We start from the raw sequence: 16,378 nt of genomic DNA, 5'->3' as shown, positions 1-16,378 counted from the left end.
TTGACTTCATGTTTGTTTTGTTTTGTTGTTTTGTTCTTTGTCAATGTGTACAACAAAAACAACACAGACTCTGTAGAAATGCGAGCTAGCTCTGCTAGCTTTAGCAATGCACTACCAAAACTGAAGCTACGTGGTTAACTTTATTCAACTATTCACAAAAACTGGCTACGGTTAGAAGCTACACACATTGGCTGGAAAAATGAAGCTATGTGACTAACTTCATTTAAATAATCTCTAAATCTTGAGGCTTCTTGGCTAATTTTAAGCATACTAAATTGCTGAAGTTATTTAGTTGTTCATATTTACTAAAAAATAGTATTAATTCAAAACGCGACATATTGAAGCTAGCTGGCTAGGTCTACTGAAATTTCCGTAAAAAATACTAGCTCAATCATGCATAAGTTGAAGGTACTTGGCTAGCTTTATTCATGAATTGGGCAAGGGTTAGGACTAACTGAAGCTAACAGGCTACTGCTAAATGCTAAGTTTATTTGGCTACCTTTTCAGACACTATCTGGCTAACGTTACGCCTGGTTTACCATGTAATAGGCTACGTGGCGAACTTTCTTCACGTTAACTCACAAACTGAAGCTATTTGGCTAGCCTTGTGCGTCGCAAGCTAAATAAATGAGACAACCTGGCAATCCTTTACTTCTTGGCTAGCGTCATTCAGGTATATTGCAGTGGATTGGGCCAGGGTTAGGTTATGACTAACTGAAGCTAACTGGCTAACTCAAAATGCTAAGTCTCTTGGCTATCTTTATGGAAGATATTTGGCTAAGTTTACTATATAACTGAGGCAACGTGGCTAACTTTCCTCAAGTTTACTCACAAACTGAAGCTATTTGGCTAACTTTTGCATTAATACTCCTAAATATTCCCACATATGCTCAAAAAAGTGAATGTACCTGCTTTGTTTTGCGGTAGTTGACTCAAGCACTGATTTTATTTGGTAAAGTTTCATTTAGGTTGTTGGATGCCCTTACTGGACTTAATCTCGTTTTCCAGTCGATATCGGCACGCGGGCCTTGAAATTCTTCACATGGATTTGACAAAAATATCCTTATCGCCTCTCGCCTCGTGAAGTCCTCTCCTCAGCTCCCAAAACAGTCCCCAGGCGGCGTTCACACGGCGCCGCAGAATGTCGACCAAAACAGAGAGCGCGTGCACTGTTTGGGTTTCCTGACGTTTTGCGCGCACTTGGCCCGGAGGTGCCGACACATTCCTGGCGCGTCCAGCCGGAGGTTGCTCACCTGTCTGGCGGCCACGGAGCATTCGCAGATTTGTGGCAGAAAGGTCGTGCCGCCCCGCCTCCGTCCTGTCAGGATGATTCCAGGCGAGGGGGGTAGGGAGGGGGCGAGGGGGTAACGAGTGCAGACGCAGGAATGCGGCTACTGTACGTCGACGCTAACAAGCCGGTCCGTGTTTTTGTCCACATGCTGGGAAGCGTCCTTGCAGAGAAGACGCAACAAATAGTTTCCTGTGCCCCCCTCCTGTGTGGACTGCTCATCTAGTGATGGAGATGTCCTGCAGGGGGGGGTGTCACACGGTGTGGGAAAGCGTCCGGCATGCATGGACAGCGTATAGCTGCTGCGTCCATGCATGTGTTTGTGCGTGAGCACAATGGCCTGCTTGTGTTGCTATAGAATGGAGTTATGGCCTTTGTCCCCCCAGCATTCTTCTGCCGCCATTGGCCCCACGGAAGCTCCCTGCAGGAGAATAAACCTCCCGCCCTCCTCTTCCTCCTCCTCACAACGGCCAGGAGGGCCCGTCGTCCTGAGACAGTTGGCGGTCGTGTCTTCCCATAAGACATTTCCCTTATTTTTTGCAAACTTGACCTTATTTTCTAATTGCAAATGTAGACAGGGAGGGTGTGGCAACAGAAGCGGGATTTCTCCCAGGAAGTGTACTACTAGATCTCATGTGTATCAAGTCAAACCTCCTATTTTTCCCTGGGAAACTCCCGTATTTTGCCCCTTCGTACCCTCCGGTTTAAATAGTTTCCCATAAATGTCCCGTATTTTAATGAATTGCAGATGACATTGGTGAGGGTGTCCATGCTTGAGCGACAGCAATATGCGAGGGCAAGGGTGCAGTGGGCCGTCAGGTCTTCCCATAAGGAATTTTCCGGAAAATGTCCCTTATTTTGGAATGCAAGTGTTGACAGGTAGGGTAGGTCGACAGAAGGGGGATTTCTCCCAGGAAGTGTACAACTGCACCTCGTGTGCAAACAGTCAACCCTCCCATTTTTCCTTAGGAAACTTTCATATTTTGCCCTTCTTTTCCGTCACCCTCCAGTTTAAATACTTTCCTGTAAATTTGCCGTATTTTAGCTTTCATTTTTCAAAAATTCCACATGATGATGGTGACTGGCAATACCCACGCTTGAGCCACAGCAAGTTGGTGGTCGGGTCTTCCCATAAAAAAATCTCTATTTTCTGGAAAATTGAAAAATGCAAATGTTGACGGGTGCAGTGTGGTGACAGAAGCGGGATTTCTCCCTAGTGGATATAATGTGCACGTTTTTCCCTGAGAACTCCCCGTATTTTACCATTTTTTACCTTGCGGTTGAAATAGTTTCCCGTAAATTTCATGTATTTTATCTTTCGGTACAAAAAACCTGCAGGCGACAATGGTGAGGGTATCCACGCCTAAGCCGCAGAAATCAGTGAGGACTATGATGCAGCGGGCCGTCGGGTCTTCCCATACGGAATCTCCCTTATTTTCAAATTGCAAATTTTGACAGGTAGGGTGTGGCGACAGAAGGGGGATTTCTCCGGGGAAGTGCACTACTTGATCTCATGGGTTAGCCCGAAAACGCCCCGGTCACGCTGCGCCTCCAGGAAGTTAATTAGGCTCAAAAACACGCATGCATGCACACGCGCATCAGGAATGTTTGCGTAGCGCGGGAGCAAGCCAGAACACGGAGGGGGGGCCTTGACAGAAGCACCGCTGATTAGTAGTATTAGTGTTAGCATTCAGCCACGAATGAACGAATGAGGCAGCAGGCTTCGCTACGTGTCTTAAAATACAGCACTGCCAACTATCAGTCAGTCAGCCACAGACGTGGGAGATGTGAATTTGGATTGTTTTTTTTCAGTCGGCTGAGCTAGCACGCTGCTGCTGTTAAAATGTAACGTTAGCACTTTAGCTAGTGTCGCTTCCTGTCCCACTCCTTAATGTGTTGTTGTGGGAAAGTGCCTCCATCCTCAACTGTAATTCACCATAATGGCCACAAGGTAGAGCCCCTGCACTCCAAATTGTGTTTTTATCCACTGGAACGCATTGAAAACACAACCGATGTCAGGTGGGATACATTGTGTGATCATTTGCTGCCGCTGATGACTATGCTTCGTGCTAATTTACACATGTTTACTCCATTATGTTGTATTATAGACGAGAGGTGGCCCATTTGTATGTGTCAGTAGGTCATTTTGGACATTCGGTGCCCTGTGAGTTCACTGAGTTTATGACTAAACTACCAAATTCTTTGCAAGACGTGTCCTACAACGCTCCACAACAGCAACGTGTGCTCCAAAAGGTGAAAGGTCCCAATTAAAAACAAGGCCCCCACCTGGCTGGTCATGCAGCAATACAAAAATGTGTGTTAGTGGGGAGGAGGAGGAGGAGGAGGAGGCGTTGGCGTGTGCGGGCATGAAGGCCCTGGAGACACGCAGTGAGAAAAACATTAGAAGAAGTGATTCACAGGCATCGGCGTGGCACATCAACACATACCTATGAGTCACACACCTGTGTTGAAATAAAACTCTATTCAGGTGACACATTCCCCAAAAAAAAGAAAAAAAAGCACAGATTCAATATCAAGCCCTTATTGTGCTTCCAAAAAGTTGTTTTGCAGCAACTTTATCTTCCAGGCTGATATGATCTGCTGAGCCAGCAGCCCTCATGAACGTGCATGAGCTGCTACACCTGCATCCACCCTGCCCACGTGCGACGTACTCATCATCTACACCAACTTTTTCTATTGCGCTTGTCCTCATGAGGGTCACTGCTGAGCTGGAGCCTGTCCAAGCTGACCCTCGAGCACCGGACGCCCAAGGACAATCTGGAGTCTCCATTCACCCTAACCCTAACACTCTAACCTAACCCTAACCCCCAACCCTAACCCTTTAACCAAACCCTAACCCTAACACTCTAACCTAACCCTAACCCCCAACCCTAACCCTCTAACCAAACCCTAACCCTAACACTCTAACCTAACCCTAACCCCCAACCCTAACCCTCTAACCAAACCCTAACCCTAACACTCTAACCTAACCCTAACCCCCAACCCTAACCCTTTAACCAAACCCTAACCCTAACACTCTAACCTAACCCTAACCCCCAACCCTAACACTCTAACCTAACCCTAACCCCCAACCCTAACCTTAACACTCTAACCTAACCCTAACCCCCAACCCTAACCCTCTAACCAAACCCTAAGACTCTAACCTAACCCTAACCCCCAACCCTAACCCTCTAACCTAACCCTAACCCCCAACCCTAACCCTCTAACCTAACCCTAACCCCCAACCCTAACCTTAACACTCTAACCTAACCCTAACCCCCAACCCTAACCCTCTAACCAAACCCTAACACTCTAACCTAACCCTAACCCCCAACCCTAACCCTCTAACCTAACCCTAACCCCCAACCCTAACCCTCTAACCTAACCCTAACCCCCAACCCTAACCCTAACACTCTAACCTAACCCTAACCCCCAACCCTAACCTTAACACTCTAACCTAACCCTAACCCCCAACCCTAACCCTAACACTCTAACCTAACCCTAACCCCCAACCCTAACCCTAACACTCTAACCTAACCCTAACCTTAACCCTGTTCCATCCTGGGTTTTCAGGCTGTGAGGCTGGCAGGCTAACCACCATCATGAGCGAGGGCCACATAGTGAAAAGTGAAAGGATGCAACGATGCACTTTGATATTTCATCAAGCATATTTCATCACACATGTAGCTATGCTAACAAGTTACTGTATAGACTTTATATTTCATCTTTGTCATGTAGGTGGAAAAGCCTATTATTCAGATCATCTTCACTCTTTGCTCTCTTTTACCCCCATTTTTACTGTTGTTGCTTTATTTTGTCGTAATTTTCCAAATATTTCAACTTTATTTCACAAATAATCTTTGTGCATTTCCTTCTCGTAACTATGACTTTATTGCCATAATATTTGGACTTTTTCCCTCAATATTACAACTTTTCCCCAACTTAATTATCTCAAAATTAGAACTTTATTGTGTTTTGTTTGTTTCTCATAATATTACCACTTTTGAGGAATAATATTTTTTCTTTAATATTTCAACTCTATGCTACTAAAATGACATTTTTCCTCATAATATTTTGACTTTATTCTCGTAAAATTACAGCTGTTTTTTCCCTTTCTGTTGTGTTTTTTCCCAACTATTTATTTTCCTCTTGTAAATTTTCCTCTTGTAATTATGAATTAATTCCCATAATATTTTAACTTTTTCCCACAATATTGCAACTTTTACCCAACTTAAATTTCCAAAAATGTGAACTTTACTGTGTTTTATTTGTTTTTCATAATATTACAACTTTTGCGAAATAATATTTTTTCTTTAATATTTCAACTGTATGCTACTTTCCTCATAATATTATGAGTTTATTCTCGTAAAATTATGACTTTTCTTGGAATATTTTCACTTTATTCCCGTAAAAAATCACATCTGTTTTTTCCATTTCTGCTTTTCCCCCCCAAACTATTTCATTTTTCTTCTTGTAAATTTTATTCTTGTAATTATGACATTTTTTTCTATAACATTAGAACTTTTCCCCAAACTAATTTTCCAAAAATTAGCACTCTATTTTCTTTTGTTTGTTTCTCATCATATTATAACTTAAACTAAATATGTTTTAATATTTCATCTCTATGCAACTAAAATCACATTATTTTTCCTCGTTATATTATGACTTCATTGTCATAAAATCATGACTTTTTTTCTCGTAATATTTTGATTTTTTTTTTTGCTGTGTTTTTTTCCCAACTATTTATGTTTCCTCTTGTAAATTTTCCTCTTGTAATTATGACATTTTTCCATAATATTAGAACTTTTCCCCAAACTAATTTTCCAAAAATGATCACTTTATTTTATTTTATTTTATTTTTTTTTTAAGTTTTTTTATATTTCAACCCCATGCAACTAAAATCACATTATTTTTCCTCATAATATTATGACTTAATTCTCATAAAATTGTGATTTTTTTTTCCCATAATATTATGACTTTTTTGCTGTGTTTCTTTTCCCAACTATTTATTTTCCTCTTGTAAATGTTCTTCTTGTCATTATAATTTTATTCCCATAATATAACTTTTCCCCAAACGAATTATATATACAGCAGAGGGGAGGGAGCCACCTGCTGTGGCCCAGCAAGGTGCACTGTATTTCGACACACGCTCCGAGTATCTGGTGTGACACCATGGAGGTCCCTGGCAAACCTTTTGCACTTTTCAATTGCTGCAGTTTCAGGTTTTTTGTTTTTTTCCCCCCTAATCGCAGAGCATTTGGTACAATGTCCTTCCTCTTAAAGTGAATGTTTGTTTACAAGTGAACGCAGGGGAAGTCACACAAATGACACAAAACATTGAGACATTAGCTTAAAGGGTCCCTGACATGATTCAACAACTTTTCTTAATGATGTTATATATTGTTTGTAATTATGTTCTACATTGTTCGATTTTTTAAAGCAAACCGTAAATTTGCAAAAATGACATTTATAATTCTTCGCAGGATAGGAGACCTGCTTCTCGAGATAGATGGTCCACTTGGTTCAGTATATTTCTCATCAAAATTGTAGTCATGCCAAAATGTTGCGTTGCTGCTGGATGTTCATAGTATCCAAGTGATACTGTAAGTTTGTTTCCTTTTCCAAGAGAGGAACATTTAAGACAAAAATAGACGAAACAAGTGCAGAGAACAAGAGACAGATGGACGCCCACCTCGTGTTCTGTTCTTTGCAGTGATCATTTCACTGATGACTGCTTTGAAGGAAGACATTTACAGGAAGCATTTGGCTTGAAAGTACGTTATAAACGCATTTTGCTATTTCGCTGGTACACAGGAAAAAGACAAAAACAACTACTACGTCAAATTCATCAAAATGTCTTCTAAACACTATTCCATGATAGCGACAAGGCTGTAAAGCATTATACATGTTATATAAACATCCTTTGACAGCCCTATGTTTACCTGTGACAAAATCTACAATAAATCAGGCTATAGAGACCCCTTGTCATTTTTGCAAATTTACTGTTTGCTTTCAAAAATCAAACAATGTGCAACGTATCCTATCAGACTGTATATGTTTTAAGGCTGTGAAACCCCTCACCATACACTTTACATTTTTTCTTGAAAGTTTCATTTCTATGCTACTAAAATGACACTATTTTCCATCATACTGTAGGATTATGAGTTTATCCTCACAAAATTGCTACTTTTTCTTGTTAGAATTCAGCTTTTTTCTTTTAATATTTTGACTTTATTTTCACAACATGATAACATTTTCTGCAATCAAATTTTCCAAAAATTATAACTTTATTTGTTGTTTTGTTTGTTTTTCATAATATGGAAGGACTCTCAAAAGAACTCAGCCTTTGTCGACCGCATAGGCTGGGCCCTTTGAAGGACGCAGACCCCGAATCGGGAGACAGCCAGCCACAACAGTCCTGATTGGCTAAGGGAGAACCCGCCTATTGTGTTCTGCGTTCCAATTGGCTGTAGACCTTTGTCAGTCGATGTCCTTCGTCCGCCACTGCCGTGGAAGCTGTTACAGGCGAAACAAGAAGAATTGCACTGTGGGAAGTTGAGTGTCTATCTCTTCTTTCATTGGTCTGTCTGCACCGCCCATTGTTTTAACAAGGAAGCGGCACACGATGATGTTCTTTGCTCTGCGTGCATCACATGAACAAATAAGTAAGTTTGATGATTATCTTGTGCATTAATAGTATTTAATCTCAAAAGATTTTATGTACAGTATATTGCTGTTCCAATCCACATAATACCTGATTTTGCAGATTCCGTGTGGAAGTGGTAAGTTTTTGGCTCCTTAAGTTTCAAAGAGATAAATTCGAGGCTGACTGGTTAGCTTGCTAGTTCGCTAGCTTGTTAGCTCGTTAGCTTGCCAACTAGCGGCTGTCTCGAGTCTGTGCAGCATAAGAGTTGTCCAATGTGTTGTAAACAATGAATAATAGCAGTGTACATGTGACTGTAGGGGTGTTATTTAAAGTCTGGAGGGCTCTGATAATGTTAAAAAAACATATTTAGAAAGTTATAAACTGTTTTTTCTATGCCTAGTATGCCACATTTTCTCTTATTATGTCTACTATATTGGGTAATAGGAGTGTAAAGGTGACTATTGGGGTGTTATTTCATGTCTAGAGGGCTCTAATGTTAAAAAAAACACATTTAGAAAGTCATAAAAAGGTTTTCTATGCCTAATATGTCATATTTTCTCTTATTATGTCTACTATATTGGGTAATAGGAGTGTAAAGGTGACTATAGGGGTGTTATTTCATGTCTAGAGGGCTCTAATAATGTTAAAAACTATATTTAGAAAGTCATACAGATTTTCTATGATCTAACTATGAAAATATTAACATTGAATCCTGTATCACGTAAATTCATTTATCTAGAACCATAAATGAGGGTCGACTGTCGTTTAGGAGTTTAGTCTCATAAAATTGCAACTTTTTTTCTCTATTAATATTATATTATATTTATATTTTTTATTCACATAGATTCTTTTCCAATTCGGCTATTGTTTTTTTTTTTAATTGTTCCAGCTATTTCAACTTTCTTCTTGTAAATATTCTTGTCATAATGAAGACTTTATTCCCATCATATTTTGACTTTATTCTCATAACGTCATTTTTATTTACTGCAGAGTTTTTTCATTTTTCGTTTCATTTCATTTTTTTTTGTTTTCTTGTAAAATGATATTTTTAGAATGTGCCGCGAGCCAATACCAAAATTAGAGTACGAAACTGTCTCCAAATTTTTGAAAAATATTTAATATGCAGTAACATAAGTAAATACGTACCAGTCAAAAGTTTGGGGGCAATTCCCCTTGCTATTGAATGACAAAGTGTCTCCAGACTTTTGACTGGTGCTGCTTCTAATCTATACAAATCTTTATCACTGTCACGTCCATGAACATGTTTTTAAAATATAAATTCACTTCTATGACGACGGTGATCACTATTTATCACTATTTTTTTTCTTCGTAAAACGCGTTGACTGAAGCGTCGCATTGCCCTCTAGTGGTCGTACATGACACTGCGTCTAATTGTTCTCGACTCTCAGCGGTGATTCGGTCCAAAAACGTATGTCGAAAGACAAACTTCAAAGGTCAACAATAATATTTAATTGATCAAGGTGTGATTACCTGCTTAAATTATACATTTATAGTGATTTTAACCCGCTTACTTATGGCTTCTTTTCACGTCGACAAAAACAAAAACAACAACAATGACGTCACGTCTCGTGGACGCGCACGAGCTTGCAAACCACGCGACAAGATGGCGGCCCCAGTGAAAGCACATCGCTGACCACCGTGAAGGAGAACCTCGGTATGTTCCTTTCTTCACTTTCACGACGCTTTAATCCGCGCCTGTGGCGCAGCGCCTCGGAAGCCCAACCGGAGCTCCGGCGGCTGCTTCCCCGCGAACGTCACAACTTGTTGGGAGCAGCGCCCGGCTAGGGTTAGCCTAGCATGCTATCTGCCTAGCTTGTTAGCAACCCAGGCAGACATGGTTGACTAATTTACACAATATACATTGGTATATATCGTATGTGTCTTTATAGCGAATAGCGTCCACTCGTTTAAGCTATCTGTGGGGATTATTACAATCGTTTTTTTTACTCCATTGTTGTTTGCTAATAACTGTGTCAACTGCACCTTTAGCCCGCTAGTTAAGTGTGCTAAAAGCGGCTTTAGCCTGACGTCCGTGCAAGTCTTGTTGTTATGGCCGTCGTGTCCCGTGTCTATTTGTGTGTGTGCGTGTGAATTGCTTGCACAATAAAGCAGATTTGTGAGAAAGGCCTGAGAACCACAGGGAGAAACGAAGTGAGTCGCTAACTTGTTGATATTTAACTTGCGAGAAGTTTGCTGCAGGACTTTTCACACTCGTTCCCAAAGATCAAATGCATTTATCGCATTTGATGAAGAGGAGTCATGGTGTCATGTATTTGATTGGATTTGGGTTTCCTAAATGTGCTTTTTACTTGTCTTGTTGCTCCATCCAGACAGCGCACCCTGATGAGCGGCTACTGAATAAAACACCCCTGCAGTGTAGCGTTGCTAAAGCCCCACCTGTCTTGTGCTCATAACATGAAATGATGAGAAGGTTGATCGAACTCCTGGAAGTCTGCCACGCCCTTAAAATAGGCGTTGTTAACAGCTGCACTTGTTTGAATAGCCCTTCCCTGTTTGGTCCTGCTCATAAACACATTATAATGGAATGTGGAACACAACGCCACAAATAGATTACAGTCCTGTGGGAAACCCTGTACAAAATGCTTCATGTTGACTTGTGTGTGTGTGTGTGTGTGTGTGTGTGTGTGTGTATGTGTGTAGACATCACCATGCCCCAGGAGGGTCTCCTTTCCCCTCGCACCATGGTCGCCACGGTGATATGAAGCCAGCGTGATACGGCGACTGAGGGTCAGCGAGCGACGGACACGCGCGCACACCGGCCAGCCACCTTGGCGGGCAGGCAGGCCGGTGTGATGGACAGATGCAAGCATGTGGGGCGGCTGCGGCTCGCCCCCGACCACTCCATCCTCAACCCGCAGAAGTGGCACTGCGTGGACTGCAACACCACAGAGTCCATCTGGGCCTGCCTGGGCTGCGCACACGTGGCGTGCGGGCGCTATATCGAGGAGCACGCCCTGCAGCACTTCAAGCAGCAGCACCACCCGCTAGCCATGGAGGTCAACGAACTGTATGTCTTTTGCTACCTGTGCGACGACTACGTCCTCAACGACAACGCCACGGGAGACCTCAAGTTGCTAAGGAGCACCCTCAGCGCCATCCAGAGCCAGCGGTACGAGGTCACCACTCGCAGCGGGCGCACGCTCCGCTCTGCCACCGCAGCCCCCGACGCCCTGATGCCCTGCGGCGCTCGGGAGCTGCAGCTCAGGGACGAGGACCGCATGTTTACCGCCCTCTGGCACCGCCGCCGGGCCCTCATGGGGCGCGTCTTCCGCTTCTGGTTTGGCCTGACGGACTGTGGGAAGGCGAGGCAGGAGGAGGAGAGGCAGCGGGAGGAGGAGGAGGAGCAGAAAAGGGAGGCGAGGGAGAGGAGGCGCGCCCTTAAAAGGCAGCTGCAGGAGGAGCTGGAGAACGCGCCTCAGAGGAAGAGTCGCCGCTTGCGTCGAAGGAGTCGGCGGGTTTCCGATGTTGCGGCAAAACAGCCACTCTCGCGCCCCACGCCCAAAAAGACCAAAGTGTCTGCGCCCGCACCTCTCGCCCGCAGGCCAAGGACTCGAAGGCTCGTCACTCCCACCCTCAAGAAAAGCGCACGTGTCAAAAAGGTCCAGTCGATGGCCAAGCCTAAGAGTCGCTCTTCTTCCAGCGGAAAATCTAAACCCAAGTCCTTATCCGCCACCCCCCGCCGAAAGCAGAGCAGCAAAGAGGGCGGCTCGCCCTTCAAGCGGCGCCCCACGGTCACGCCCGGCGTCACGGGCCTGAGGAACCTGGGCAACACGTGTTACATGAACTCCATCCTGCAAGTGCTGAGCCATCTGCACGTCTTCAGGGAGTGTTTCCTGCGCCTGGACCTCACTCAGGCTCTGGAGCTGCTGGCGTCCGCCGTCCACGGGCAGCTGGCGGGCAAGGCCTCGCCCCATTCGCCTCTGACCCACAGGAAGGGATACCAGGCCAGCTCAGGGTCCGGGGCGGGGCTCAGCGGCGGGGCCTCGCGGGGCCGCAGCATGGAGCTGATCCAACCTAAAGAGCCCAGCTCCAAGCACATCTCTCTCTGCCACGAGCTGCACACCTTGTTCCAGGTCATGTGGTCCGGCAAGTGGGCGCTGGTGTCGCCGTTCGCCATGCTGCATTCCGTGTGGCAGCTCATCCCGGCGTTCCGAGGCTACGCCCAGCAGGACGCTCAGGAGTTCCTGTGCGAGCTCCTGGACAAGGTGCAGCAGGAGCTGGAGAGCACAGGGAAGCACACGCCCAGCGCCGACGTCCCCCACACGCAGAAACGTCTCATCAAGCAGGTGCTCAGCGTGGTCAACACCATCTTCCACGGACAGCTCCTCAGCCAGGTGCGCCGCCATGCCGCGCCTTTTTTCCCCCAAACGTCCGCTCTGCTCATGTTTGTTGCGCCTCGCAGGTGACGTGTCTGGCCTGCAACCATCGCTCCAACACGGTGGAACCTTTTTGGGATCTGTCCCTCGAGTTCCCTGAGCGCTACCACAGCAACAGCCGGGAGTCGGCCGCGCAGACCTCGTGTCACCTGACGGAAATGCTGGCCAAGTTCACCGAGACCGAAGCGCTGGAGGGAAACATCTACGCCTGCGACCAGTGCAACTGTGAGTAGGATGCAAAAATACTCTCGGGGGGGGGGAGCAGTTGTAACGACAAGCTACAGCTCATACTGTGTTTATGTGCAAGGGCCATCAGGTAACGCCACATCTATCCGTGGTGGTCCAAATGTATATGTGGCGGGCTGCCACAAGTATATGAACGTATGGGAAACGGAGGAACTTCTTGGATTCGGGAAGAATAATGCAGGTTCTTCTGGTCCTTAGCTGCACGTAGGCGGTCGTCGTCCAAAGCGGTCCTCCTCACCGAAGCAAGGAAGCAGCTGATGGTCCACAAGCTGCCTCAGGTGCTGCGGCTCCACCTCAAACGTTTCAGGTAAGACCGGCCCTGACACTTCACGCAGCGTCTCACAGAACCGACAGGAGCTGACCGGTGTTCCGCCCCTCAGGTGGTCCGGGCGGAACCACCGGGAAAAGATCGGCGTCCACGTCAGCTTCGACCAGCTTCTCAACATGGAGCCATACTGCCGCAGAGAGCCCGCCCCCAAAGGAGTCAGCCCCCAGGGCTCCACGCCAGGCTCACCGCGCGCCAAGCACTTCCTGTACGAGCTGTCTGCCGTGGTGATGCATCACGGGAAAGGCTTCGGGTCGGGCCACTACACGGCCTACTGCTACAACAGCGCAGGAGGTGAGCAAAGCGCCGCGGCGGGCGCTGGCGCACTCACCGACTGTCACGGCTTCCCCCCCGCAGGTTTCTGGGTACACTGCAATGACTCCAAGATGAACGTGTGTTCTGTGGACGAGGTGTGCCGGGCACAGGCCTATATCCTCTTCTACACGCAGAGAGTTACTCAGGACAAAGACCGTCTATTTTTGTGACTAGCGTCGTTTATGTAGCGGTGTGACAAAGGGGTGTGTGTGTGTGTGTGTGTGTGTTTATAAAAAAAAAAAAAAAAAGACCAAGATGGAGTCCCTATGACAGGGTCTGGTCTTGCTGTCGCCTTCAGTTTGCTTGGATGCAGGCCAGCATTCTAAGACGACCCCCCTGCCTTTCCGTAAACAGCTGGGATGCTTGCAGGTAAACTGTTTAGTCAACAAAGTGCCCTTTTTATCTCCATTGAGAACATCTATTTTTATACCCTGTCAGCATTTTTTTTAATATTTCAGAGACTGTAAACTTTTATACCACTGCTGGTTCAGCTTCAGCTGCGTCACACAGGTGATTGTATTTAAATAACAGAAATTAGACAGCCTGATGTCTGAGTGAGATTTACCTCCATACTGGAGGACCTTGTACAAAAAAAAAAAAGACTCAACCATGTTTCCTTTGGAGGGGAATTCAAAGCACAGTTATCCGTCAGTTCCTCCTCCACCGTGGGTGTTTGTGTAAACGTACAGACGTTGTTCTATGCAAATTGTTACCTCACTTTTTCTAGAGAACATGACCTCAATAAATGAGAATATTTTTCCATTTTTCTACAAAACCTGTCGCCTTGTTGCCTCATTGTTGGTAAAAAAAAAAAAAAAAAGACTGGACAATCTCACGAATGCGCACATTTTGTTTTTAATCTTTTCTTACAAAAACATTCTCTGGCTGCTCAAAACGAGGCAAATCATTAGGAACGCAAGAGCGTTCCCTCCTGGAGCGACAAGCCAAACGTGCGGTAGGAAAGCAGCCGCCAAGCTCAGCCCGATCAACGCTATCGACTGCTTTATTGATTAATCTGATCCCAGAGCAACGTGCCGGGTTGGTGTCTGATGTTAAGGGGGGAGGAGCTAAAACCGTCAGCTTAAGTAGTTCACTTTTCAAATGCTGGGTTGAACAGAGAGTAGAAGAAAAGTCAGGAAGCCCCTCATGCTGCTCTGAGTGGGCCGCTTCCAGATTGGGTGTGTGGTTGAGGGTGTGGCTTCAGTAGTCGTCTCCCCGGCTCACCACCTCCTTGCAGGTGGGCCTGAGCAGGATGGTGTGCTCAAACTGAGCCGTGTAGCAGCCCTTGGTGTCACACAGGGGCGGGTAGGGGTCCACAATGCCCAGGTCGCACAGGTTCTTCAGGGCCATCAGGTACTTGCTCTCGCCCAGACGGTCCAGCCAGCGTCGGCAGAAGGCCAACGTGCCGAAGTTCTCGTTGATCACGTTGAGCAGGTGCTTCGCCCGCGGAAGCCTGCACAAAAAAAAAAGTAAGTATACGTCATATCCTCTCGTTCTAAAGCAGGGGTGTCAAACTGGTGCCATGGAGGGCCGAGACACTGCAGGTTTTCTTTCCAGCCAGTCACTAAAGCAGGTGATTTTTATGATCAACACCTTCAGTTTGAGGGAAGGAGCTCATCAATTAAATCACCTGCTGAAGAAACTGGTTGGACAGAAAACCTGCAGCGTCTCGGCCCTCCAGGGCACGAGTTTGACACACGTGATCTAAAGTCATGTCCACGTGGGAAAGAAAGGCGGACCTGATGGGGACGTGACCCACGTCAAAGTTCTTCATGTAATGAGAGCACTCCATGTCGTCGTGGACCACGCCTTTACCCGTGCTGCCGAACGTCTCGATGGCGTAGACCTCGCCCTCCTGCAGTCCAACATGACATGACAGTTTATGTAATCACAAACAGGAAGGATGAAGTGGGGCACTCATGCTTTCAGACTTACCTCCATTCTCGTCCCTTCCCCTCCTTTGACGATGGGCACCGTCTTGCCAGCGTGTATCCTGTACTGGCCGATGGAGTGACCATTCAGGTTTCGGATCGGTTTGACTGCGTTCAAAACAAAACATGAATGCTAACGTTCAATGTGGGGGTGCACGGTAATTATATATATACACCTGTATATGATATGAGGGAATTATGACATTACCAATAAAGCCGATAACATTAAAAATAGCTCCAATGAAAGAAAAAAAAATTACCTGTTACTGTGTGGGTGAGCAAATCAAGCGCTCCTTTTTTCTCCTGCATGTGACATTAATGGCCCACTCACTTGTAAACAAACATTTCACTTTCCGAGGAAGACATTTTGTGTGCTAGTTGTACCAAATGCTCCACTATGAGGGGAAGGGGGAAAAAAAACATCGAGCACAAAAAACCTTATCAGCCACCTGAAACGCCAACAGCGTGGCGTTTGAAGAGTGCAGAAAGTTTGCTAGAGACTTCTGTGGTGTCACGCCGACTGCTCGGAGCATGTGCCCAAATACAGTGCACCTTGCTGGGCTATGCATGGTAGCTCTTTCCTGCTCTATACTCTCAAGTTCTCCTGACCTCCGTAGCGGCACACCGGCTGCTCGGCGCGTGCCCAAATGCAGTGCCCTTTGCTAGGCCAGGGAAGGTGGCTCCCTCCCCTCTATACTCTGGTTCTTCTGATAGTGGTGATGTGGTCGTAGTAATGTCATGATATTTCATTAGGACAAAATCGGTACAGTTGGTCCAATCCTAATTTGTTCCACACCTTCTAACTTCCAGATGTGCACAAACTACACTTAAGTCTAAACAAAAAAAAAAGTACATATATAAAAAAGTTATCAGTACCATATTGGTTTTGAGAAGCAGAAAGGTATGTTTGGGGGAAAAAAAAAGTTATTGTGCAACTCTAGTTCAATGTCTGAGTTAGCCTGCGTGCAAGAAGAAAACTAACCTTGGTACGTTTTGCCATCTAGCTCCACCTCGTAGGACTCCATCACTTCCTGGATGGCCTCCCCAACGTCACACAGGCGCACGTCAATGCCGGCGTTCTGCAATAAGAAAAGACAGACGCATAAAGAAAAAAAAAAAAAGCTCCCGGCCCCCCGCAGATTTGGCGCTATCTGGTTGCCCTCAGTCATAAGCACACCACACACCTGGGCTACCAGAGAATAAGACGTA

General features: G+C 45.7%; 2 protein-coding genes across 4 annotated transcripts in view; one reads left to right on the top strand and one right to left on the bottom strand.

Moving 5' to 3' along the window:
- The first annotated feature begins 6,185 nt into the window (after positions 1-6,185).
- usp44 (ubiquitin specific peptidase 44) lies at positions 6,186-14,754 on the top strand. 2 transcript variants are annotated; one of them, XM_054766549.1, is made up of 6 exons: positions 6,186-9,609; positions 10,617-12,310; positions 12,379-12,577; positions 12,797-12,905; positions 12,979-13,217; positions 13,281-14,754. In XM_054766549.1, exons 2-6 carry the CDS (start codon positions 10,769-10,771, stop codon positions 13,406-13,408), a joined length of 2,217 nt encoding a protein of 738 aa, XP_054622524.1. In that variant the 5' UTR covers positions 6,186-9,609; positions 10,617-10,768; the 3' UTR covers positions 13,409-14,754. The 2 variants fall into 2 exon arrangements, with proteins under 2 accessions (XP_054622524.1, XP_054622523.1); XM_054766548.1 differs by having other exon boundaries at positions 6,188-9,609; positions 12,979-14,754.
- The window catches only part of metap2a (methionyl aminopeptidase 2a), a 10,470-nt gene continuing 8,167 nt past the window's right edge, over positions 14,076-16,378 (bottom strand). For both annotated transcript variants that reach the window (XM_054766550.1, XM_054766551.1), the window contains exons 8-11: positions 16,152-16,248; positions 15,174-15,277; positions 14,978-15,093; positions 14,076-14,691 (exon numbers count right to left, since the gene is read on the bottom strand). In XM_054766550.1, the coding sequence (XP_054622525.1) occupies positions 14,439-14,691; positions 14,978-15,093; positions 15,174-15,277; positions 16,152-16,248 (570 nt within the window). In that variant the 3' untranslated portion in view covers positions 14,076-14,438. The remainder of the gene's footprint in view (positions 14,692-14,977; positions 15,094-15,173; positions 15,278-16,151; positions 16,249-16,378) is intronic.

The sequence above is a fragment of the Dunckerocampus dactyliophorus genome, chromosome 2 (genome assembly GCF_027744805.1).
Source record: "Dunckerocampus dactyliophorus isolate RoL2022-P2 chromosome 2, RoL_Ddac_1.1, whole genome shotgun sequence".
NCBI classification, from domain to species: Eukaryota; Metazoa; Chordata; class Actinopteri; order Syngnathiformes; family Syngnathidae; genus Dunckerocampus; species Dunckerocampus dactyliophorus.
Note: the sequence above shows the minus strand (reverse complement) of the source record. Positions and strands in the feature narration are given on the sequence as shown.

What these genes read in the sequence shown, in the direction of transcription:
- usp44 (XM_054766548.1), top strand. Translation starts at nt 10,769, where the DNA reads ATGGACAGATGCAAGCATGTGGGGCGGCTGCGGCTCGCCCCCGACCAC. An exon ending in ACGGACAGCTCCTCAGCCAG is followed by an intron (nt 12,311 to 12,378) that starts GTGCGCCGCCAT and finishes TGCGCCTCGCAG; the next exon opens with GTGACGTGTCTGGCCTGCAA. An exon ending in CGCCTGCGACCAGTGCAACT is followed by an intron (nt 12,578 to 12,796) that starts GTGAGTAGGATG and finishes TCTGGTCCTTAG; the next exon opens with CTGCACGTAGGCGGTCGTCG.